Consider the following 27,235-nt stretch of genomic DNA (forward strand, 5'->3'; position numbering starts at 1 on the left):
AAATAGTCCAATTTCACTTTCATTATCTATGGATAAGAGCAGCACAGTCTCTTAAAAGCTGTATTGAAATGAGGAGGAAAAGCCTGTCCAGGGTTAAACACTAATTTATGCAAAAGCTCCATTTTGACAAGAATCCTGTCAATGTCAAGCAGCATGTACACAGACAGCAGGACAGGCTGAAAAGCTCTGTGTCAGAGCTGGGATGGAAGTCGCCAATTTATGAAGGCTGTTATAAACCATAGGATTTCAAAAGTGTGAAAGAAAATGATGGAAATTTTTATAACTTTGCAGGCAATATAAAGGGAATGCAGTTCTTTTACTTTATGAGAAAAACTAGTTTACTTTAAAAGACTTGTGAATTTTTCTATTAGGGCTATATTGTAAGACTCTTAATACAAAAGTCTGTTATCCTAGTAACATTCAAACAGAAAAGAAAACTTTAACAGGAAATATAAAAGGAAAAAAAATTAATTCAAAGAAAAAGATGGTACAAGGAAGCAGTTTCAGTTTCCTTCCCAACTCCTGATCTGGAAGTTCCAATCAGTAATTGCTGCGGCAGTCAAGGGTCAACAAATATTACTCTGAGGAAGTGAACAATAAGGGAGGTTGCTATTTCTAAATCCTTGAAGGAAAACTAAAGAAATGGAAACAAAAGTAATTAAGAACCTATGTGCCAGGCATTTCAATCATTTGATGACTGAACAAAATATTTATTGAGGAGCTACTATGTTCTTTAAGACAACCAAAAGATTATGTATCTTGCCCAGGTTATGCTGGACTCTAAAATCCATGCTCTTTCCACACATCCCAGTAGATACAGAGGCTGAAGGAGAGAATTGCCTATCATGTTAAACTTTTACAAGGCTTATATAAATAGATCAAAATCAAGTGCTTTCCATCTCATTTACATTTTAAATACATCATGAAATTATAAAACAAAATGGATGTGATATCATTTAGGTGCTATAGTTCTTACTATAAAACACAAATTATCCACAATGCTATCTACTCTGAGCACCGCCTACTGTGAATCATTCAATGAGAGAATGAACTACCCTGAAATGGCTACACTATCAATAAGCAGCTACTATACTTTAAATAAATTAGTGTTAAGTAAAGAGCTTAGAATAATGTTGGGTACAACATTAAGTGTTCAATAAAGTTAGCTATCATTACTCCTTCACAAGTGTAAAGTTCCATTCTTTATAATGTCACATACAACACAGTTTCTCTTTTATTGGTTTGAGTCAAGCAATTTGCATTATTCTAGTGAGTTACAGAGGTTGAGAACACATAAGGCTAAACGAGCCTTGATGTGGCACTCTACATTTACAAAGTGATTTTACAATTATTGGTGTCAATAACCAATGTAATACAAAAGTGAGGCTGAGAATCTGGTCAATTAGCAGAATGTTCATTTTTCTTCCAGTGAAGAAAGGAACCCAGAGGCAATCTTCTTTACTGAGACAAATCCTACTAGCTTACCAAATACAGTACATTTGTCCTTCAATACCCATGAGTGACTGGCTCCAGGACTACCCCATCATATCAAAATCTGTGCGTGCTTATATGAAATGGTACTATAGTATTTGCATATAACTGACACACACCCTCCTGTAGACTTTAAATGATCTCTAGATAACTTATAATATCTATTACAATGTAAATGCTATGTAAATTGTTGCCTGCATGCAGCGAAGTTAAGTTTTGCATTTTGGAACTTCCTATAATTTTTTTTTTAAAATATTTTTGATACACGGTCGGTGGAACCTGTGGATACAGAGGGCTCACTGTAATTGTCTTTATGAAATTCATCCAACTTAGTGTCCCCCACCCTTGGTATCCACAGACATGGAGACTCTTCTGAAAAATATTACTAATGAGAAGGAAAAGTATAATAAAGCAGTAAAATTCAGCAATACAAATATTTTCACATCAGATTTTTCCCATTAACTATTACATGTTCCAAGACATTTACCCTCAGAGGCTTAGATGAATACAAACAATTCTGCTTTGTATATGTAATTGGCAAGTTCCTAAATTTACCTAAGAACTTATAATACATTTTAAATAAAGGATGTTCATCAATTTCATAATTTGATAAACCTCATAGTATTGTTTCTGTTTAATGAGTGTTATCACATTCTGTGGCATAAACTTTGAGACAGATAACTTTCCTAAGCTCTCTTAGGAAAGTTGAAAGTAAGTTGTTGAGGCTCTTTTTTCAGAAATCTTTATCAATATTTTGGTATGGTAGCAATGAGAAAGGGCTGTCCACTTCAATAGCAGAATAAGAATATTCCATGGTAGCTTATAAATTAACTCTATGATTGTGAACAGCATGTGTTCTTAACTGGTTTCATATTTGGATTTTGTTTTATAATTCCATAGCTAGACAACTCTTTATAACTGTCATGCAAATATTATGATGAGCATTTAAAATTTTTTTCCTTATTTAAAACTGTGTCCATGTTAGGAAAATCTCCTTCTGTAAATAGGTCAGTTAATAGAAAAGTCAATAGGTTAGGTTTTAAGAGATTAAACAGGAGTTTAAAAATTTTCTACCTTATTTTCTTCTTTTCTCCTTACTGAGATAAGCCACTCTAAATGAACATTTTAGTAACTATCACAATTTTTTAAACAATGATATCTCTCACATGCTTGCACACTTGCACACCCAAACATACACAGGGTCACTGCGTCTTCGAATGTTCAAATACCGAATTAACATTTTTATCTATTTAATGTATCACTACCTGGCATGAAGATTAGCTCAAGAAGGCCTGAAACTTTTGTTAACATTCCTAGGATTATACTAATGTTACTAGCAAGAGCTTAAAGCCATTTTCACAGGGCATTTTCCAATACTGAATTCTGCTGAGGTCCTAGGGCAATAACATAGTCATTATGACTGTGCAGACTTTCAAATATCAGGTCCTTAATGAGAACCTCTACTGAAAATGGGCTGAGTGGTTAACTTGTTTGTTTCTACTTAATAAACTTGTAAAGTTCTTCTCATTTTTATATCCACTTAAACTTTTCCTGCAGCTACTAAAAGACCAGAAACTGAGAATGAACTCTCACAGAATGCTTTGCGCGTAAGTTTTACTAAGGGTTGAAAACTTCTGCTGTGAAAATACATTCTTGGTCAGCTTCTTCTCCCATTTTCCTGGGTGGTTTCTAAATCTTTACATCTCTCTTCAAAATTCCTCTCCTATTCTTGACCTCATTACTTTGAACAGATGACCTGCTTTTACTTGATAGAAAAGAGTTCATTAGTGAAGGATTATTCACCTTCCTTCCCTGAAACCCAGCTTACTCTCATCCACACCTATATTTACTTCCTTCCTCTCTTCTCCTTAGTACTCCTCAACATACCCAAAGTCACCCAAAGTGATCGTACCCCACTTTCTCACCACAGCCTGGATTTTTTTTAATCCTTACACCTATTTTTACAACCTCTTTTTCTCTCTTTTCTTCACTCTGCCTTTGATGTAAACATGCTTGGATTTTCACCTTGAGCTCCTTTACTCCTTATTCTCTTCTTCTATCCTCTTTATCTTCACAACCAAGATCCTATAAGTAGCCTAAACCTCATTTTCTTATGTCCCACTTACTATCAAGAAGCCACAAATTGTCACGCACATCCACCATTCCACTGAAAGTGCATTCTACAGTTATAAGAACCTGTCAATTGCCAAATCCAACAGCCACTTTTCAATTCTCATCTTCCTTGACCTTTCCAGCATTTTATACTGTGGATTAAGCATCCCTCCCCATTTGCCCAACCCCTTGTCCTCTTAAACTACAGCTACTTCTCAATGTCCCTTCCCACCCCTCAGCTGTGAAATTCCCTGGAAGTTGACCCTGTCTTCGTCTTTTCTCTTTTTACACACTTTCTTTTTTCTTTTTACACACAATCTCACCCATACTCTACTTTTGCCTAGACTCTGATGACTCCAAAGTCCCCACCTCTTGCCTTAACTATTGCAATAACTGGTCTCCTTGCTCTCTGCTTTCACTGAAACCCATTTTCTATACCACAGGAAATAATCTCTTAAAGCAAAATCACATCATGACATTCCCTTACCCCAAATCCTTCATTGGTCCCTATTCTCAGATATAAATATTCCAACTCCTTACTGTAACCCACCTGACTCCCCATCCTTCAAGCCACCTGCCTTTGCAGCCAGCCTCATCTGTTGACACTTGTTACACCCAACCTATACTGCTACCAAAATACCTCACCCTACCATGCCCTCTTACACTCTTTGCTATTCTCTCACACGTTTTTTTCCCAAGCTAAGTCTTTCAAAACTTTCGAGACTCACATTAAACTTCATTCATTCAGATTTAACAAGTACTTATTGAAAGCCTTATGTTTCAGGGACTGTTCTGAATGCTGAAGTATTAGCTGAGACAAAGACCCTGTTCTCACATTGCTTTCACTTAGGGGTTGGAAGGAGGGGCAGGATATGCAGAAAATAAAGCGGGCAAAGGGGATAGAGAGTTTGTGTGATGGCGCACTGCTGTTTTATAATACGATAGTTAGGGAAGGCCTCGTCTCTTCTATGAGTCAGTTCCTGACTGAGTTAAACATGCTCCATCTATGGTGCTTTACTTGCTGGGCTCCTCTGCTAGTCTGACTCTTTTAGTGTAGAGACTGCTCATCTATGCACTGCCATTGTCCAGCATGCAATCATTCTAAGGAAATGTGTTGTGCTGGGCACTGTTCTGGGTGGAGAGATAAAGTCACATAGTAAGTGCTCAAAAAGATTTTTGAAACAGATTAAAATATATTTGAAATTATAAGTTAGTAAGAAAACCTCAAATATAAAAATATCACTTTACAGTTAATATTTTAATAATGTATCAAAAAAAACAGGGACAAAGTGTCAAAGTATCATAATTATAAACTAACATATTCCCAAAATTATGAATGTTAAGTAAGTACAGGCATACCTCTGAGATATTGCAGGTTTGGTTCCAGACCACTGCAATAAAGCAAATATCACAATAAAGGGAGTGACACTAATTTTTGGTTTCCCAGTGCATATCAAAATTTATATTTACACTACACTGTAGTCTTTAAATGTGCAACAGCATTATGTCTAAAAAAAACAAAGCACATACCTTAATTAAAATTTACTTTATTGCTAAAAAATGCTAACCATCATCTGAGCCTTCAATGGGTTGAAATCTTTTTGCAGTAGTAACATTAATGATAACTGATTACAGATCACCACAACAAATATAATAGTAAAGTTTGAAATATTGTGAGAATTACCAAAATGTGACACAGGGACACAAAGTGAGCAAATGCTGTTGGGAAAATGGTGCCAGTAGACTTGCTCGACACAGGGTTGTCACAAACCTTCAACCTGTAAAAAAATGCAGTATCTGCAAAGCGTAATAAACTGAAGTGCAATAAAACAAGGTATGCCTGTATGGATTAAATAAACATTTCATAGGAGAAATGTATTTTGCTGTGCATTTGAAAGCACTTGGGAGAGACTGAATTCTGATGTGTTCTGTGGACAGTGATTAAGAGAGAATTTTGCAAGGAATTGGAAAGTAGGTTGTATGGATAGACTGAATGAAGGTGGTAATTTGTATAGGTAAGTCTACTGGTTTAATTGTAGGAGTATTTCATTTACTAATTATAGACAGGAACAAGTTCAAAGATCATGGTACTTTATCATGGAAAACCATAATCATGTTGTTGTTAACTTCACTGAAGGCAAAGGGCAAAATTAGAAAGAAGTTATGTTTTTATTCATATCTCTTTTTGTAAACTCCCATATTTTCAGATCCTTTTTGCAAATTTTAGGGATTTCTTTTTAAGACTAAAATTCCCTAATCATGATCAACTTTCTTCTTGCTAATTTTATTTTGCTTGCTGTTACTTTATCAAATAAAAAATGTAATGCAAAATTATAGAAAGTTTATAAAATTGAAAAATAAGTATATACACATATACAGAGTCTGTACATAATTCTACTACACTAAAACAACCACTACTTTGAGGGCATTCTCAACTCTATAAATTGCTTTCATTCAGTCATCATAAATATTTCCCATGATATTACAGCCTTCATAATGATCTTTTATCACAATTGTAAAATATTTCACCCAGCTGATGAATGATGCTTTATTTTACCATTCTTATTGTTAGGCATTTAAGTAGTTTCTAGATTTTCCTGTTATTGCTGCAATGATCATCTCTCAGAAATTCACTTATTCCTTTGATCTTTCACTAGCAGAGATTAACAACTGTGGGATTGTTAGTTTAAAGGGAATGAACACTTTTAAGGCTTGGAAAAAAATCAGAAAGATCACACCAATTTACACTGCCATCAGCAATGTATAAAAGTACTCGTGTCACTGCATCTTTGCCAGCATGAACATTATCATTTAATTTTTTCCCATTAATTCACACATTTAACACTGTTATCATTTCAATTTGCATTTGATTGCCACTAGAGTTCAATATTTCTAATTTTTAGTTAAGAAAGATGACACTGCTACTTCAGCAAGAAACCATATTGAGCATAAGTCAATGGTTCAAGGCTGTAAAAATGAAATAAAATAAAAATTTTAAGAAAGTTAATCTAATCATGACATGAGTAACTGTTATTGTGCTCCATGGTAATTAGGCATTAATGGCAAGCAGTTAACATCAAGGGCTATTATTACTATTATTGACACATAGCCAAATCAAGCATTCTCAGATTATGTGGGAAGGCTGGATCAAGTAGAGCTACAAGCTCTCATTATGGCCTCTTAAAGATCCCTTGATCTGAAACCAGACGTGATGCAGAAGGCAAGTTCTCTTTCCTCCTTATCTCCATGCAGGCTCTATCAACTGAGCACCCAGGAAGGACAACAGGTGTTATAAATTTAGTTTGACTGAGGGTAGGCTGGAGTTTACTGAGAATCAAAGATGAGGCCAAGTCAGATACAACTCAAAGAGCTGACCAAAGAAATGGCCACTAAATCCCTTGTCTCCTCTCTATGATTATTCCTCAATTTAGGATCTAGCTTATCAGTGAGATTTCAGAAGAAGTTTTAACTCTGAACTATTTCCATCTCCTTTCACACAGAGAAAAAGAAAGGACAAGAGACATAATCATATTCCCATTTACCCAATCAACCTTACTAACTAATGGAGAAGTGATCTGGGTAACACGATTTAAGGGACTTCTGCCAACACTGTGCGAACTTCCATGCACTGGAGATTTTTCGACGTTTCTAAGTGCACAATTCTGAGAAGATTAAAGAAGAAAGGTGAGAGTGGGAAGGGTAAAAAGGGGCAACACAATCCACACTCTACAATGAAGATTAATTTAACCAGTCTGGTTTAATATTCTTAGAATACTTAAGTCTGAAGCATGCAGAGGACAGGAATAAGAGTTCCAATATGGAGAGGATACAGGGAAAAGCAAAAGGAGTTGTCATTTTGGGCTGCTTTAAAAATGCATAGCCAAGGATACCAGACTATGGAAGAACTGGGAAGAAGAAGGCCAGGTTATGATAATAAAATTTTAAATTTCTATAGACCTTGGGAGTTTACAAAGCACATTTCCTTTGATCATATTACTTAATCCTCACAACAACCCTGTACTGAAGCTGAGACCCAGAGACATTAAATAACTTACCCAAAGTCACATAGGTAGTAAGTGGCAGAGCCAGGACTCGACCCAGGTCTTCTGACTCCTTCTGTGCATTTCCAGCTCCCCTGGAGCTGAAGCAGGGGCAAAAAGGGAGGTGGAAGTAATTTGCCCAAGACTAGCCCTGCCCTCTCCCCTTCTTTCAAAGGCCAAGCAGAGCAGACATTTCACTCTCTCAGTGACCCTTTTTCATCAAATTCTTTCAGGATAAAGCACACAGAATCTGAAAATGTTCCTCAGCCTCGGGTCCAAGAATGGCAACTGGCAGTAGACAATGTCAGAAGTATTTTTGCCATTTATGTGAAATTTATTGGAACTTCAAAGAATAGCAATTATCATTTCAGAAAGCAAAACTTGTTCTTATAATTGAAATTATTTAAAGCAGTTTGTTTAAAAAATTTTTGTTTAGCAGTTTAAGTCAAACCTTTTAAATTATACCATTATGAAAATTATTTTGAAAAATGCTTAAGAATCAAGATACCAAATCTACATTTAACCTACTCTGTGGTCATTTTTTTTCCTATCTTAAATACCTTCCCTCAGTCATTAATTTCATTAAAGCAATTATAATCATTAGAATGAACGGAATATTCAGTCTTTTCGTAGCCAATTTTAAGTATTTTTAATAAATCAATAGGAAAATGTGCATATCATTTTCCTGAAATTTAAATCTTATATTCATTTCTAAATTATATCTAAAATGCTTTTATTGTAGCCTTTTATAAGTAATTTTCTATAAAAAAATTTAGAGTTCTCAGTCTCAAGTTTCTTGTATCATTCCTTAATTTTTCTTAGGGAATTATATATTTTAATTTTAAACACATTCAATGAGAATTTTTCTTTGCTTTGCTTATTTCCTAAGAATACAAGGATACAATTTAAATGGACTGGGCATGTGACCAATGTTTTAGCATTTCTAGATCATTTTGTAATCAGCTCCACTACATCTCAGTCTCAAACAGTCTTTCTATTTATGAGAACTACTATCAGTAAGGCCAAGTGCTTAGTATGCATTAACACTAATCAGGGCACATAAAAGATCAACCAGGGATATCTTTATTTGTGCCCAAAGCTTTTAGAGGCTTTCTGAACTACTACTCTCAAGTTCTTGATCTGTCTCCCTTATCTATTTGCTTTAAGACTTCAATTCCGTATTTTAAAAATCTAATTACATCTAACATTCGTTTTGAGTAGTGATGGTCAAATTCAGGAATTCTTAATAAGATTCATATTAACTGATCACTTTATAAGGAAAAAAATACACTAGAATACTTTTCTCCACATTATTTTAAGCCTTATTTACTTAAAACTTTTCAAGATAAAATGCTCATTATATTCTCCTTAATCATTCATTAAATAGTATCAAAAATGGCTACCAACATTAAAAAAAGATAACAAGTCCATAAATTTTAGAATTTGAACCATATAGAAACAGAATGAAACTGACTTCTAGTATCTTACTTTGAATAATAAGCTCTTGGGTAAGCATGACCAGGAGGGTTGAGCCTAATTTCCCAATCACATGATCTGGGGGAAAAAATGAGCACACTTCAGGCAAAATAAAAATTCCAATAAAAAGTTGTTAAAGTTAACACTAGTTTTCAAAAGTCAACTTTGGCCTTCTCCACTTACTTCCTTCACACCATACCATTCATTTAACAAGCATAACAAAATTATAATCAAGAACCATGCCAACAATGGTTCCCAGACTGGAACCATGCCAGCCAGATAGAGGCCTTATTAATATTTATTATGTGGCTTCTGGAAGGAAGGAAATTTATCTTCTACTTGTCTTATATCCTTTTAATCCCTTGCATATATATGCCAATCTATTTTCTAAAGTAGCTTTGTTACAAAAAGCACTCAGAATACTTGTGGAAAAACTATCATATTAAACTGTTACACTCAGGCTTCATGTCTGAAGTAATAAGGGTGACCACTAGGACTACATTAATCATTCAACAAATAATTACTGACCTCTTTCCACTGTTTCAGCCACCAAGTCAGTTCATATGCTCACTTAAAATCAAATCCCCTTAAGCTCTAAAACAAATGGTACTTATACCTACTGCTTATTAACAGAGTTCCTTTGTACTTTCACTAGCTATTATCCAACCATACATTCTGCCCTTGTTTATAATTATAAGTGCCTGGAAAGGATATGTTTCTTAAAATAATAATTTTTTCCCCTCTAGATCTCTCAAGTGAGCTCTGGAGTTAGATCCAAGATTATCAATTCATCTTAATAACTGTTACAAGGAAAATGAGAGATCTTCTGATCTCTTGAACAGAAGACCAAGAGCAGTTAAGTTTAATAGTTTGTTTTCTCTGAGGCTTTTAACAAGCTTTTAATTAACTGAAATAATACTAGTTAAAGGCTTGAGAACACACTAGCCTATTAGTAAAGGAGCAATACAAACGTTGAAACAAAACAGAATTTTTGGTATTTTAGGAGTCCTCTTCTTCATTTAAGAATGCCCACACACTCAGTGGAATTAACTTGCTTTGATACTTTCTTTTGATTCAGTAGCCAATGCCAGTTTAACAAAAAAAAGGATTTCAGATTTTGCTTTAGGCTAGATTATTGGAGAAAAACAAATACAATACCCAAACAAATCATGGCAATGCCTGACTGCTGAAACATATAAAGATCATGTGGGTTATTAGGCAAGAATTACAGAAAAGAAACAGCAATATTATAAAAGCTACAATGGGAGTTTTCATGAATGAAAATTTTAAAAAGTTAATATATAAATGTTTCTAGAATTAGAGTTAAGTTAAAATTAAATTAAATGACCAGTGAGTTGTGTATAATTACATGTAAAAGAAGATCTCAAATTTATTTTTATGTAATTAAAACACTACTACTAATGGCATAAGTACTTAGAAGGGACATAAATTTTCAGAAGTATATTTTGTCCTCTATTCATAGAAAGGTAAAGAATCATGGAACATGTTTGAGGAAAAATTGCCTTTTATATATTTAGTCTATTTATAACATAAAAGTACAATATTATATTATTAAGAAGAAGTCTGGAACATCTAAAACAGTGTTTCTGAAGATAAATCTTCACCCTATTTTAAAAATGTGAAATTTGAAAACTACAAAGAAAAGAGGTATGATGTTTTTCAAAGTACCTCCTGTAGACTTTCTATAACAAATTTTATACAGGAAAAAAAAAAAAGGGTCCCATGAGCAAATAAGTTTGTGAAGCAATAAACACTATATATGTCTCTCTCTTGGAGATTTAAAATACATATTAATCTGTTACTGGCTCAAAGAAGTTCTGTAATCAAAAAGCATACTTAATTTTTTAACCCAGCGTTTTCCAAATTTATTTAACCAGGAAACAGAACTAACCCTGAGCTAGATGGGCTAGGCATGAAGAAGTATGTACAAAAAAATAATAACTTTTAAATTCTTATGATGGCCTGAGCTACTTAACTAGAACCTCATCATTATGTTTACTCTTAACAAACTATATGGGATTTTTTTGTTTTTTTTTAAGGCAAATAAAATGTACTCACTGTTGCAGAACGTCCTGTCCCTTCTGAATGGAGCTCTCAGCCAACGACAGGCCACTACTAAGGGAGTTATTTGAAACTAAGGTGTAAAACTCTTGCCAGTATTTCCCAAGTTTAATGGAACTGAAAGCTATTAACACCAGAGTGTTTCTCACAAGGAGACAGATCAACTCCACTCTTTTTCTAGAGGTGTGATAGTGAAGCCTACTGCACATGATTCTAGAACAAACAGCATAGGTCCAGTAAAGTTCAGGAAATTAGGATCAGTAGGAAGGGGTAATAAACAAATACATCAAGAGATACCACCCACTAAATGTGAAAAGAAAATAAAGTTTAAAAAACAAAGTCAAAAGGATACAATGATGTTTAAGAAATAGAATGAAAACACGGAGAGATGACTAATAAATAAGGTGACAAAAGCAAGAGTACAGAAAAACACAAATAACCATGTAAGGTTAAAAAAGAAAATGGACGACTGACGACTCGTTATGGTACGCAATCAAATATGTATCATAAATCCTCTTTTAGCCTATCACCAACAAAGTTCACAACCACTGACTTTAGAATTGGAAAGATGCATTGTAGGAGCTCCATCTGAAAGGGAATAAAGTCTATGGTGCAATAAGCAACATATTTTTCTGGCTTTTTAGGTATAGATGGAAGAGGCTCAGAAATTCACTAGAAACTAAAACAGAACTGTGTGCACTGTTGTTTTTTTTTTTAATTCAAGAAGGATGCCTCTTCAGATTTATAAAAATCTTTAAAACATACTGACATGAGTGCCTAGTCAAGGCACATGCCCAATATGATACTTTAACATCTTTGGGAACAAGAAATAAAACAAAACAAAAATATTCCTCATATTCATTTATTTTACTACTTTATTTCCTGTGCAATGAGTATATTAGCAAGTCTTCTGCACACATATGTGAAGGAATGGTAAAATTCAGTGCAGTTTGAAATTACAGTTTTAAAAATCCGGGTAAGTAAAGTAAATGAAAAAATAAAATTTACACTTGAAAGAGAACAAACCTTGCGTCTATTAAATCAAAAATGTCAAAAGAAAAAATAAGTTCATCTGACAATCCTAGCCCCCTTCAGCTGTAGATCATACCCAGGATGCCTCCTAAGACTACTTTGAAGAAAAAATAAAAATTATACAACATTTAGCATAAGTCTAAAGCATCTCAGAATTTACTTCTCAATTGGCCAGCACCATAATCCAGGAGTCCATCCTTTAAGTTGCTATTAATAAAGGGGAGACTTAGAAGATAAAAGATTAACATAATAGCTACTGGTATTATTCATGTACACAAAAAAGATTTTTCAAACAGTTATGCTAACTTGATTCTTAATATTTAAATAATATAAGGCTTAAATTGTTTTATGAATTGTAATTAAAGTTAGAAACAAATCAAAAAGACAGCACATCTTAGGTAATACCCTACCATGTTATTTCACTTTGGGAGTTATTTTACCTTCAATAAAAAGGAACATGAAATAATAACATGATGTACTTTCATTGCTCAATAAAGGAAAACTCAGATTACCCAGAAACCTTTTAAAGATACTTTTATATACAGTTCCTTTGAATAGATTACAATACATTAAATTATCAGATAGCAAAATTCAAGCAGTACTTTTGTACAGGTTCTTAAAATAGCATACTATTTTCTTAGTATTAATTTAATGGTGAAATAAAATGTCTCTTGAATAATATAGCCCGGTCAAAACTAGATCTCGAGATTTTCATAATAATCTCTTAGGTTTCATAATAATCTCAAATTCACAAACAGAATTTGGGACTCAGGAGGTAGATGTCAACAGTATTTAAGTTGATATATCAATGTATATGGCATCGTTTATGAATGAATCATCTCTCCCTCTATGTCAGAAGCTTTCATATCTCTAGTAAAGTCCTTCTGTATAATCCACAACCTCCCGTGCGAATTGTGAAAAGCTGGGTGATAGATTAAGAAATAAATAAAGCATATCAAATACAACCAAACTTTATTAAAACAGAGCTTAAAGATATTACATGGAATCCCCCAAATTCCATCACCTATAAGGTGAAAATTATGTTCTTAAATGGGGCTGAACTAGCTGTACAGTTTCCTTTTGATTTACTCTGTGTTTACACTGCAAAAGAAAATGAGCATTGCCTATAAGGCAATCTCAGAAAGGGAAGTGTCCCAAAATATGTATAGTGGAAGAAAATGTATTTCAGTATTTCACTGACCTTACTCAAATTATGCTTTTAGTGCAGAAATTTAAGTATGGTAAATTATACCCACTAAATTATTTAAGAACTTATTATCAGAAATGAAAAACCTTCTGGACTATGATCAACTAGGTGCCTGCACTTTTTACTGGATACTAATTGGCAGAACCTCACTGTTACATAATTCTAATTTCCCTTTGAAGTTAATGGTTTCTATAACAGCTGTCCTCTTTTTAATATCTATTATGATCTTTGATATCAAATACAAACTAGATATAGCCTAACTTTATTACTATATCATTAAAATTACTAATACATTTACATTACTAATAAATTTACATTTTACATTACTAATAAATTTACTAATACATCTAATACATTTAGGATCCATTTTAAGTCATTAATTTACATATCAAAACTCTCAATCTCCTTCCTCATTAAATAGGTTAGGGATTTTTTTGGGGGTAATATGTTTCTCTTTAATATTTTTATTAGTGGTAGAATACTTTGTTTTTTTCTGAACATTATTTGAATTTGAAAAGGTAATTTTCAAATGTGCTTCCCAGGATGTCATTATAAAATAAATTTTGCACAAAGTTACTTCAAAAGTAAAACTTGAAACTGATAGTTCTTTTTTTAAAGTATGCTAAAACTGAAAAAGATATACATTATAATTATTTTTAAAAGAAACCCAAACCCATCTAAAAAGAAATTTACTTTTTAAATCAAGTAGATAAACAGGAAATTTTAAATAGATAAAATTCATTAAATGACACTTTCTTCTTCTGTAATAATTTTATCTTCAAATAAGGTGAAATAAAGATCTAAACATTATTTAAATTAAAAATCAGTAAACAAAATTTTTCCCACTTATATCTTGTTTTAAAGCTTCAAGAGGTAAGAATGAACACTCCCATGAGATATTTAAGTTTGTTTCACATAACTGGAAATATAACTTTCTTATAACTTTGTGGGCAGGACTTTTGTGTGTTTTGAGTACTAACATATATTCCTCACCCAGAACAATGCCTAGCACCTAACATACATACAATGAATATTTGTTGAATAAATAAATATGGTACAGAAAAACATTTAAGGTAGGTTAAAAGACAATAACAATCCATCTGTCACTTTCCAGAATTACTGCCCAAGTTGATGTGTATGCTAAGGTCTTAGAACTAACCATTATCAATACAATCATAATTTTTCTAGTTGGAACATTAACTGAACAAAGATCATTTCCTGATACTATGAACCTTTAAAAAGAAAGTTTAGAAATCAGCATGTTCTAAAACATTTCTTGGGATATATAAGTCTCAGTGGCATACAAGTCATAAATATTCTGGGAAATCAGGACTTGACACTGTCCTTCCAGGTTTAGAAAAGTGATTCAGAAGCAACAACACTCTAAAAACACAAAAGATTTGTCTGAGCAGCAACGCCAGGGTATTTTACAGTAATTCCAAATTGCCTGTGGCATCTTTTTACTGGTTTCTTGATATTAGTTTTAGAGTTAAAAAGAATAAATTTGAAAAGCACCTGCAGGAAACACAAATAGGTTTCCTTTGCCCCTAATGTTTTCTCATACAGTGGTCAGAAATATAAAATAATATTATGGTTTTCTCCCTACATAGTTTTACAAATAATATGAGATTCCATAATGCTTCATTTACTTTGGTAAAATAAGGAAAATCCTGCAATATACAAAGAACATTTAAAAAAAAAAGAGGATTTATCCAGTTAAGAATGAGCTGTGGGCTTCCCTGGTGGCACAGTGGTTGAGAGTCCGCCTGCCGATGCAGGGGACATGGGTTCGTGCCCCGGTCCGGGAAGATCCCACATGCCTCGGAGCGGCTGGGCCCATGAGCCATGGCCGCTGAGCCTGTGCGTCTGGAGCCTGTGCTCCGCAACGGGAGAGGCCACAACAGTGAGAGGCCCGTGTACCGCAAAAAAAAAAAAAAAAGAATGAGCTGTGAATCTCACATTAATATATGATAGAGAGTTTACTATAATAAAGACACTAAAATTAAGACAGAATATTTTACCATAGTTAAAAGATCCAGGTTTAATCTAGCTAGAAAAAAAAATCAAGTATGACATAAGAAAAAGTTCAGTAGATCAGGAGGAAATAACGTATTTAATCATAATCAGAACATATATTTTTGCCATCTAAAATATCATCACTGAGTATGTTCTGGAAGTAAAAAGGTACATCCAGATAGAAGGGGAAAATAGAAATTTGTCTACAGACTGATTTAAGGCAATTAGTTCTTAAACTTCATGAGAAAAATATTAACAGTTAGATTTAAACTATTAACTTGATTTTTATTCTAATTTTCCACATAAGAAACTATTAACTTAGTCATTGAATCTCATTTCATGCTTTTTATTTAATAATTTATCCTTACACCTTTAAGAGACAATACAGACAACTGATTTCTATAAAGATTTTTGGTTTATATGCAGGCTTCTTGGTTATTTTTCCTGCAAACTATTAAAAAAATTTCAATGAATGATCATTGCTACATTTAGGGAAAAAAGAGGTTTTCCAGAATCTTGTGCCAATAACTAACATAAACCTTAATAAAATATACAAAATCATTTCATAATTAAAAACAGTAATGTACATATGTAGTGCAAGAGTTGAAAAAAATTAAAAATTACACAGTCCATAGTGTGAGTGAATAATTGTGCTAAGGCTTCTAACACCTTGCTATACCTTTGCAGCTCTTTAATTTTTCTAGTATGACTTATCAATTAGAGTTACCTTCTTATTGGTATAGTGAATGTTTTGCTTGAATTAACTTAAAACTTGTTACAATTCCCAAGTTACAAAAAGAAAAAGTGCTCATAGACCCCAACATCAGCACTCTCAGAGGATAAGAGAACTCTACACTAATTCTATGTTAAATGTACTGACAGCCACATAGATTGTTTTTCTTCAGAGGCTTTTTATGTCTATGTGCACATATGTATTTTTTTTTAAATGGAGATGCGTGGGCTTCCCTGGTGGCGCAGTGGTTGAGAGTCCGCCTGCCGATGCGGGGGACGCGGGTTCGTGCCCCAGCCCGGGACGATCCCACATGCCGCGGAGCGGCTAGGCCCGTGAGCCATAGCCGCTGAGCCTGCGCGTCCGGAGCCTGTGCTCCGCAACGGGAGAGGCCACAACGGTGAGAGGGTCGCGGACCGCAAAAAAAAAAAAAAAGGAGATGGGTTAAGATACGTTAAGCTGGTGGCTTCTATTTATCAAGAAGGAGCTGCTTCTACAACTAAGTCAATTATTCACACAGATAAGGAAGAAAGGATGATCTTATCCTCAATAACACTGTTCATGATCCAAAAATATTTGCTGTATTAATTTATGCAAAATCATAAAACATCAACAATCACTTGGTTACTTGTAAATAGGAGAAAAGAAATACCAGAATCTCCAAAAGATTTAGTAATACTATCCTGCTTCTACCTGAAAAATATTTCACGTATCTTATGAAAGATTTTTAAGTTGACTGCAGAAAAAGTAAATAGGTAAAAAAAAAAAAAAAAAAAATAGCACAATAAAGCCTAGAAGAGTATTCACAAGTAGGCAGGGATATGAAAGTACTGCTGTGGTTCAGAATCACTACATGGGCTGTCACGTGATAAATTTATTGTCCAGCTAAGTTTACAAAGACCTAAAATCAATAATAAAGCAACGAGGACTATTAAGGGGAAAAAAGGAAAAGTCACTGACTGTAGAAAGAAAATGATCACTTCACTACCAAACACCTCTGAATGGAAAAGCTACAGTGAGGAATGAGAAATGTGCTCATAAGTTATGTCCACTCTGGAACAGAAAGAGGAAGTAGAGAAGAAACAAAGTAAAGAAACTTAAAGTTTTCTTTAGGGAGAAAAGAATAAAATTAATCTTTTATTAAATCTCCTAAAAAAACACTAAATGTAAAAATTTTATTTTGACTCTAACTGTAATGGCCAAAAACACTGGGATCACATGATGAATAGCAAACTAGGGTTCAACTTCTACAAATAAAGACTCAATAAATACTTTTACCATCAAAACTACATTAAGATGTATTAATGAAAAAGAGAATAAATGAAAAGAGAATAAAAATAGCCATCACATGGGAATCAAAAGGGCAAAAGATATAGTTACATCAAGTTTCTCTAAGAAAAGATATAAATTAGACATTGATGGTATTTCAGTCTTTTAGGGAAAAAGCAGCTAAACTTTAGAGGATGAGAGTGAAGGAAAGGATCTCTTAAACGTATGAATGTTGTACTGTAAAACATGAAACAATAAGCTACCTAAAAAATGATCATTTTTCTAGAATAAAAAGGTAAAGAATAAAGATCTATGGACCCAAATATGATTGTTGCTACTAGGCTTTTTGTTGTTGTTTTATTTATCTTTTTTGGGGAGGCGAGAGGGAGCAGTGACACAGAAGTCATGACAGAAAAATCTAGAAAGACCAAAGCTAAACTAAACTAAAAGCAGCTCATGAGAATGTATGCTTCAATGATGAAGGCTACTGTCTAGATGATATAGTTTTCTAGTATATTTTTACATTTTAGGGAAACAGCAACAAATTAGGCTTCTAGTGATAAGTTTATTAACAGGTATCCACAAATTACAGAAAGGAAATAAATTTTGAAAAAAACTTTATGAAACAAATTCTAATATGCCTTGTCCTCCTGTTTTTGCCTAAATGTAGCTGAGAATCTATCTATGTAAAGTCACATAAGTCCTGTATAAAATGGACTCCATGAGGCCAATACAGTCTAAATTACATCAACAAAATCATCACAGCTTTGACATAACATTTGGCGACAAAATTAATCAAATAATTATTAAACAAAGATATTTAAATTTAATCTGCACATATACATATATAAATATACGTGTAGTAAATGGAGTATGAGTTCATATATAACTTAAAGTGTTTTTCTTAATTTTACATGTAACTAAAATAATAAAGAATATACATGTATCCAACAGAGACTTAAATTTGACAACTGCTGGACATAATTTAGTCAAATTTAAAGTAACAAACTCGGAAAGAACAAAATATGCATAAGAACCCATAAAAACATATACACATTTTTGGCCAACATATAAATAAGGGCACCTATTTCCAAAGCATAATATAACAAAGCATTATACAAGAGAAGCAATTGCAATGCATTCATTTTTACTGTAGTTCAGTGTAATTATTAAATTAAAATCTTACTTTAGGAGTAGCTGGTTTTAAGCAAATTCAAAATATTTTTCCACTGGCAAATTTCGTATTACTATGACTAATCTTTTAGAGCTATGTATTTCCTTCAAAACAGCTTATGCCTTTGTACAGAATTTGGATCACGTACCCATGCCTCTGTCTGAATGGGCCTGATGTTGCTTAGTAGCACCTCTTCATAGTTTCCATAATCAATGAATTTAACAACTGCTGTCATACCTGAAGAATGAAGAGCTTCAACTTCTGCTCGGTAAAACTGAGGAGACAAAAAGGAGTTTTAAATATGACAATCAATATTGTCTACAAAGGGTGATACATGATGGAAATGTAAATACTCAAAATGTTACAATATTTGTATTTTTTGAAAGCTCATTTTTTAAATCAATTTTTATTGAGACATAATTGACATATATCATTGTATTAGTTTTAAGTGGACAACATAATGATCTGATATATGTATATATTGTGAAATGATTACCACAATCAGTCTAGTTAGCATCCATCACCACACAGTTACATTTTTTTTCTTATGATGAGAACTTTTAAGATTTACACTCTTAGCAACTTTAAAATATACAATATGTTAAAGAAAATAATTTTTAAGAGAATAATATTTTTAAGAAAGAAAGCTTACCTTTGGATAATCATAAATTGGCTAAGAAAAAGAGAGAAATTCTCTCAGCCATGTGAGTTCTGATATACGTACACTGAGCAGTAGTAAGATTTCAGAACTAAGAGGGTCAATAGAGAAGAACATTCACATGCTAATGGGTGTAAAAAGAACTAGTGTTATGTTTTGTTGTTAGCCATTGAAGCCCTTTGACTAACACTGGTAAGATGATTCTTATGTACTAATCAGAATATTTAAGTATGGAGCAATGTATTTAAAAAACAGAAATATATGACAAAAAAAAAAAAAGAAAAAGGCTCATTGTTGCAGTCATACAGGCAGCTGTGGTGAAGGAGCGTTTTCAGGTAAAAAGTAAGCACATTACTTATACCCAGGATTTATAGGATTTGAGACATTGTAAGACCGGACACTTTTATTTCATCTGTTTACCCAGTGTTCCTTGGCTCTTGGAAGCAACACACATTAACAAACTCACTAGGAACTGAATTTACGTAACAACTACAATTTTTAAATTTATCTGTTGAGGTAACTGGGAGTAGGTCAACTGATTGGAGTATTCTCTCCACTATAGGTCAACCCATTCAGGACTCAAATTATACATCTGAACATTGCTTAGTGAATATGATATGGAAACGAAAAACTCATAAAACTCTTATTTACTCTTAAGAAATGTTTTCTTCAAACTAGGGCAGTTGGATGCTTTAATATAACACTCGAACAGTAACCCTTAATATAACAGGACCCTATAGGACCTTCCCAGGACAAACACCCCTCTCCCTCCATGTCCTCCACCTGCCCCTTGTCTGTAGAAAAACTTTAGCCAAAGAATAAATTTAATCAGAGAAGTGAGAAAATGCAGAAACAAAGGAAAACAGTCAAGCAAGACAAAAAAATAATATTGATAGTTTAGCCATTAAGCAAAGTCAAGGACCTTTAGTTTCTCCTCCAGGGCTATAGATAAATATTCTGAGCTGTATCCTTTGAGCTGCTTTGCAGATACTGAAACCCCCACCAGATAGAAAAAGTTAACCACGGGCTTCCCTGGTGGCGCAGTGGTTGAGAGTCCGCCTGCTGATGCAGGGGACACGGGTTTGTGCCCCGGTCCAGGAAGATCCCACATGCCGCGGAGCGGCTGGGCCTGTGAGCCATGGCCGCTGAGCCAGCGCGTCCGGAGCCTGTGCTCCGCAACGGGAGAGGCCACAACAGTGAGAGGCCCGCGTACCGCAAAAAAAAAAAAAAAAAAAAAAAGAAAAAGTTAACCACATGATGACTAGCCATGACATAAGCTGTTCCATCTTACACAATTCCAAGAACTGGCCTCAAGAAAATGGGAACACACCGACGCTGGAGTTGAAGATTACTTGTACTTAAAACAATCATATGATGCTGATCAGGTCACTTTATGACCAATTTCAAGATGATTGCTGGAGCTGACTACTGTTCTGCATGTAGCTCCCCTCCACCAACCCCTCCCTCCACACGTACATCCCTGAAAGTCCACTTTAAAAGCTCTTGCCCCCTGATCAGCAATGGGGAGTTAGTTTTTTGGGACACGAGTCCATCTTCTTCCCAGGACTGCCAGCTTCCTCAATAAAGCCATCTTTCCTTTTACTCAACACTTGTCTCTCGAGATTTGGCTTTCAAGCTATGAACAGAAAAGCCTGAGTTCAGTAACATTAATAGGCTCACCAGAATCAAAAAATACTAAACACAAAAAAATTCTTATTCTTAATCCTCTAAAATAGCAGTTACTCTGGGTATACCAGGAAAGAACCTGCTTTCACTGAGTTTTTTTTTTTTAAATAAGTGATGCTTTTTTTTTTTTTAAGTCTTTATTGAATTTGTTACAATATTGCTTCTGTTTTATATTTTTTGGTTTTATGGCCCTAAGGCATGTGGGATCTTAGCTCCCCGACCAAGGATCAAACCCTCACCCCTTGCATTTGAAGGCAAAGTCTTAACCACTGGACCGCCAGGGAAGTCCCTGTTTTCACTGATTAACTAGTATACTTCATACTACAAAAGTTATTAAGTTAATCCATCATATTTTCCTTTCCAGATCTGGATGCTAGCAAATTTCGAGATACCATGCTAGAATTTTCCTTATCTTAGAGTTCTTAATATACATTCACATCTCTCCCTTCCTCCTTTATTTCTTAGCCTTACGCTTCTGTGTTCTGTAAGTTGCTGTATTTCTGGACCCATGCTTCAGGTGTAAGCTTCTTAGATAATTAATGTCAGTTCAGGTAAGTTCAACAGGTAAGTTCAACAATGACAGCCAGTCATAATACATCCTAGGAAAACAAATAACTTGGCATCCTTTCAGGAACTACATGTGAAAAATGAATTCTATATAATGTGGAAAGTACTGCAATAAAGGTGTAGTGATATGGCACTTAATAAAGCTAAGGAGTTCAGGAAAAGTTCCTGGGGCAGATGACAATGGATACGGTCTTCAAGGATGAAGAGTATTTAGCCAAGTTAAGAACTGAGGAGGGTGTTCCAGGGAAAGTTACAGAGACATGAAACATGAAGAAAAGTATAGGAAACAACAAGCAGTTTTAAATTAACTATGGCATGATGGGTCAACCAACAGGACAAGAAGGTAAGGACCAGCTGATAGAGGCTCTATATGCATGCTAGAGACTACAAGTGAAAGATTTTAACTAGGAAGAATGACATATGCTCTAAGACCAAGATCACAGTGTTGGCAGTTTCAGTGACAAGTTTAAGAGGAATAAGATTTAAGGCAAGGAGACCAATTTGGAGGCTGTTACAATACCCCAGTTGAAAGAGCTGAACTAGTTATGGCAGACATACAGGGAGAAAAAGCATTGTCCCAAATGCTCAAATCCTTCTATGGAAGTAAAGCTTGAGAGAAGGCAAGATATCATGAGGAGGGAAAAAAAAAAAAAAAAAAAAAAAAGCTATCATGAGGAATATTTTAAATGATACTAACTGATTATTTCCAGAACATCATTACAATGCAATTAAGATTATGCTTTCTTAATGACAGTTATAGGCAATGCTTTCCTTAAATCTTTACCTTAGTCCCTGGCTAGAAAATTGGAAAGTTGCCTATTCTTGAAAAAACACTTAAAAGTTATCTCTTAAATTAGGTGGTTTCAGAAGATAACTAATGCCATCTCTTTCAGAGAGTGAATATTTATCTTATTTGCTTAAAGGTGCATCTATACAGAGCCTACAGTCCTTCACTCTAAACTGAATGTATACATCCACGTAAATTCAAAGTAGTCATCTTAGACAATCATCCAATTATTCTAAGAATACTCTAAAAGCTCAAAACATTTTGGGAAATATTAGGCACTATCTTTCAGAAGCTAGATGACATTACTTTGAATATATTCAGTAGAGGCAATAGATGAATTCAGTATCATTGATTTTCTGAGAAAATTACAATTGAAAGTAAAGCTTTAATAACAATCTCATCAGGTATTTGAAGGCATTTGGGTAACAGCACAGACAAAACTATCTGATATATCCCAAGCACCTAACGCTTAGCAGCTACTCAATTATGGTCTGTTGAATACTCAATATTTGTTGAAGAACTTGTCTAAGTTTAATATCTAAATATCTTAGGTCTGTTATTCTCTGTTGCTTTATTTGTTTCTGGTCTTTCATATTCTCTCTCTCTCTCTCTTTGTATTTTTAACCATGCCTCATAATTTTTTATAGGATGCCAGACATTGTAGATGAAATACTATGAAGAGGATCTGTATAGAAAATGTTACTTTTCCCCAAAAGAGGATTATATTTTGGGGGGCAGGCAGATAGAGTACAAGGAGATATCCTTAATCATGTAAAGGGCTGATTTTAGGCATTGTACTGGCTTGTTTGTATTTTGCACTTACTACTAGGGCACAATCCTTATGGGATTTCAATGGAAAGCCTGAGTCTTTTACCAAGCCTTTCAAACATTATTAATGATTAATTATTAATCATTTACTTCCTCTGCTCGTCAAGGTCACCATCAACTCCACACTGTCCAATGCAAACTAAAATTTCCATCCTCATCTTAACCTTTCACAGAAGCATCTGACAGAAGTGAACCCTCCAAGGTAGACCATGTTAGTTCTATAAACTAACACTGATTTCCAACTACTTCTTGCCTCTACCATAATGGAGAAACAGTTAAGCATAAGTAACCCCTCACTAGCCAAATCAAACAGTTGTTGTATTTTGGAAAGTGAGTGGTCTCAGCTGCAAGAGTAAGAGTCTAGATAGTGAAGAACGCCTGTACTTGCTTTCCAAGTCTCCCTAATAGCCAAGGAGAAGCCAAGTGAAACAGTTCCCAACCAATGAAATTTGTCTGTTGGTATTTCTGGGAAGGCTTTTGCTTTTCTTGAAAAAAAGAAAAGACACAGCTAGTGCTGTCTCCTCCTCTGCTTTTAGCCTTGAATAAAAACTTGACAGTAGAGATGCTGCTTCTAGACAAATGTTATCTCACATTCATACCAAAACCTTAAAAGACTATGCCATCTAGTTGTACCTGGACCCCTCCTTGCTGCTATCATTAGATAACACCTCCTGATTCCAAGCCCTACAGCATCTTTTAAAAGATCCAACCACACTTCCTAGCCTGAATTTCAGTTCCTTGAAATTTTCAGTTAACTTTACTTCCACCACTCCTTTTAGCCACACACAGGCACACCCTTATCAACTGAAACTACTCTACATATGAAATATTTATTTCAAATATTTTTTGACTTGATCCTCACATCCACCTAGGTCCCTCACACTATAACTCACCTCTGTTTTTATTACCTTGCTAATATCTCCAGTCCCCTAACTACTCGACATTTTTCCTGTGTAAGTGCCCCCTTGAGAATGAACTAGTTAACAAAGTCAACAAATAATTATGAAATCCCTACACTATGAGAGGAACAGGGCAACAGAGGAAAAACTAGATATACATGGTCCTGCCTTCAAGGAACTTAAAATCATGGTAGGGGAAAGAGTTATCAATGCAGGAACCAAAACCAAAAATACTTACAAACTGTAATAAGTTTTAGAAAGTGAACAAAGCACTGATTGAGAAAGACAATAATGTAGAAGGGATGAGGGGGCAGAAAAGAAGGGCTTCTTCTAGAAAGTATCTGAGCCAAGTCCTCAAGGATCAGAAGAGTAGTTGGTGGAAGAGCATGTTGGGCAGAAGGGGAAACACGTACAAAGGCCCTTCTCTCTGAGGGTCCCTCTGTCCTCTTCCCCTTCCTGTTTGCACTGTATTGGTCCTCTCCCTCTCAGCCAGGCTCTTTTATCTGATGCACTGTATTCCTTCTCAACCTCATCTTTTTTTTTTTTCACGATTTCCCTCTTTCCCTTTTAGCCAGAATATAATGTAGAACTGAAGATTGTTTAAATGATTTGTTTCTTAGATTATTTATTATTAGCTAAATAATTAACCTTCCTGCTCTTAATTTTTTTAAAGTAGGCTGACTGTGTATTTATCTTTAAATTAAATGAAATCTGCAGAATTTGTGTCATTCAACTGATTTTCTCCCTTGTGAATCAGTATAATTTTACTAGAAAGAAAATATTAATAGTTCAGTTGATGATAACTGAAGTAACTCATCAACTTCACTTAATCACTTTTACAATACTTTTCTGAAATGCGGGTGAAAATCAAACCTAACATAACCAAATCCTATGGGACTCCTAAGCCTCCATAAAAAATATTAAATATTTTGTTTTCCCTTTGATAAGTTATATATGTATACATCTATTCAAAGACTTTACAAACTAGTACAATCATAGAACACAACTCAGTCCCAAAGTAATGGCTTTCTATGGTCTCACTAGCCTGTTACATTCAGTACTATTAGTATTTAATAACTTTATAACATGCATACCTTGTTGTCTTCCCAATAAAGTGCTAAACATTCATCTCCAGGTTTCCACAGTTTTGCATACTCCATAGGAATAGATGATTCAAGTACTTTTTCTGGTTTAATTGGCCCAGATCTTCTTTTGGGCCCACTATTGTAAAATATTTTATCATCATAGGGTGTAGCTGTGATGGGTCCTGCTGGCTTAATAGGTCCTACTCGCCTTCCCTTCAGTGGCATTTCTGTCTCTCCATTTGGAACACCAATGAAACTATTTGTTCGGACAGGATTCTGGTAATCAGCATTTACATTAAAATGTTTTTCAATTTTTACACCACTAAAAGCTTCATTATTTATTGTTCGTGGTTTCCTATCATAAAAATGATCAGGATTTGCTGTTTGGCTTTCTCTTTTCCCACGTTTTTGATTATTATAATCTATGGATTCTTGAGGAAGTGGATTTTCTTTTGCCTCTGCATAGGATGGAACTTTTCCTGATTTGCTTTGCATAGAGTTATCCCTTTTTTTAAATGCAGCATCATTGTGCTGGGAACTTAAAGGGTATGAAGTATCTTTAGTTCTATCATATCTAGAATATGGTCTATCACACTTGATTCTCTCTTCAGCCCATACTTCAGATCCTGAAGAAGTACTTGGTCTTTCAGAACCTCTGTTTCTAGGTAATCCACTGCCTTCTAAAACTGACTTTGAATTTTGGATGTCTCTTTGAAAACGAGGAGGTTTTTCATTCCTTGGCTGTCTGGTATCATTTCGAGGAAGATATCTTGGTTGATTATTATCTTTTACTCCATTTTGCTCAGTATTTGACAATCTGTGTTGTCCTTGATGAAGCTGCTGTGGCTGTGATTTAGGTTCTGAAAAGTAAAAGTATATCATATGCATATTAAAATGAAGACTCTGTATTAATACTTAATTATCAAACTACTATTTTAACATCTTCCACTATCTTCCCACCTCATTATCTTAATCCCTCTTTACTTTGTTAGAGTCCTGTATTTCTAACGTACAGTTTGCCTGGTTAGCCACATTAGTGAAGTAAAGCAATGATATGAACCATGAGTAAATGGTGGATAATTCAAAAACAAGTTGTCTTTGTCACTGAATATTTGCACTGTTATAACATAGCCAATCTATATATGCTATTCTGGTAATTCATTTCCCAAGCCAGTAATGAAATAGAACTGCAACCTGATAACACAGAAGCTGCTATAAAACTGTACAAGTACAACCCTTGCTCAAGTCCTTTCTGAATCCCAGTTCCATTTAAAATGTATAGCTATCATTGTCAGTCAAGTTCTAGTCTTTGCAAAAAAAAATTTTTCTCAAATCTTTCTGGATCTGGAATTGCCAAGTGTTTGGATTACAATTAGATATTTACTATAGACCTATCAAAGTAATTAAGAACAGGTACTACTTGGAAATATAGAAAAAAGTGTCAAAGATATGATTAAGCAAAATAGTGCAGATAATGTCCAACTAGAAATCAAAATCAGTAACATGGTAAATATATACTCATAATCTGATGGTTATATTTCACATAATGATTTTTATTCTACTTCAGTTTGTACTGTGTCACTTACTCTTTCTTCCTCCATTGTTTCACACAGCATGTCTATAACACTATTACCAATCATATTGACTGGTCTTTGGTGTACACATCTTGTTTCTCTTGTCATACACTATAATCAATATGCAGATCAGGATTAATCTTACATTTCCCCACGGTCACAATACTTCTTAACAGGGGCACTATTGACATTCTGGGTGAGAATGTTTCCTGTATTTGCAAGAAAATTAACTTCTTTGACCTTCAGATACTAAATCCTAAAGCATTCTCCCTCAGGATTCCTAGTCACTGTGACTACTCAAACTGTCTCCATACATTTCCAAACACCCACTGGAGGAAAAAAAGTACCAGATAAAATGTTTAGATCAATAGGAATAAAGAGAAGACCTTTAAAAGTTCCTGAATGACAAAGCAAGTCAAGACTAAAGATCAAGGCTCAAAATGAAAAGAAACTTCTCAATGGAACCACTGGAAGCTAGAAAGCAATCTAACAGACTTTAAATGTCTTTGAAATTAAAGGAAA

At 34.3% G+C, this 27,235-nt stretch overlaps 1 protein-coding gene across 1 annotated transcript in view; it reads right to left on the reverse strand.

Moving 5' to 3' along the window:
- TDRD3 (tudor domain containing 3) overlaps window positions 1–27,235 on the reverse strand; it is a 197,858-nt gene that overhangs the window by 22,459 nt on the left and 148,164 nt on the right. Inside the window, exons 11-12 of the mRNA XM_004279927.3 lie at window positions 25,149–25,999; window positions 18,778–18,903 (exon numbers count right to left, since the gene is read on the reverse strand). Of these exons, the coding sequence (XP_004279975.2) occupies window positions 18,778–18,903; window positions 25,149–25,999 (977 nt within the window). The remainder of the gene's footprint in view (window positions 1–18,777; window positions 18,904–25,148; window positions 26,000–27,235) is intronic.

Source organism: Orcinus orca, chromosome 18 (assembly GCF_937001465.1).
Source record: "Orcinus orca chromosome 18, mOrcOrc1.1, whole genome shotgun sequence".
Lineage (NCBI taxonomy): Eukaryota > Metazoa > Chordata > Mammalia > Artiodactyla > Delphinidae > Orcinus > Orcinus orca.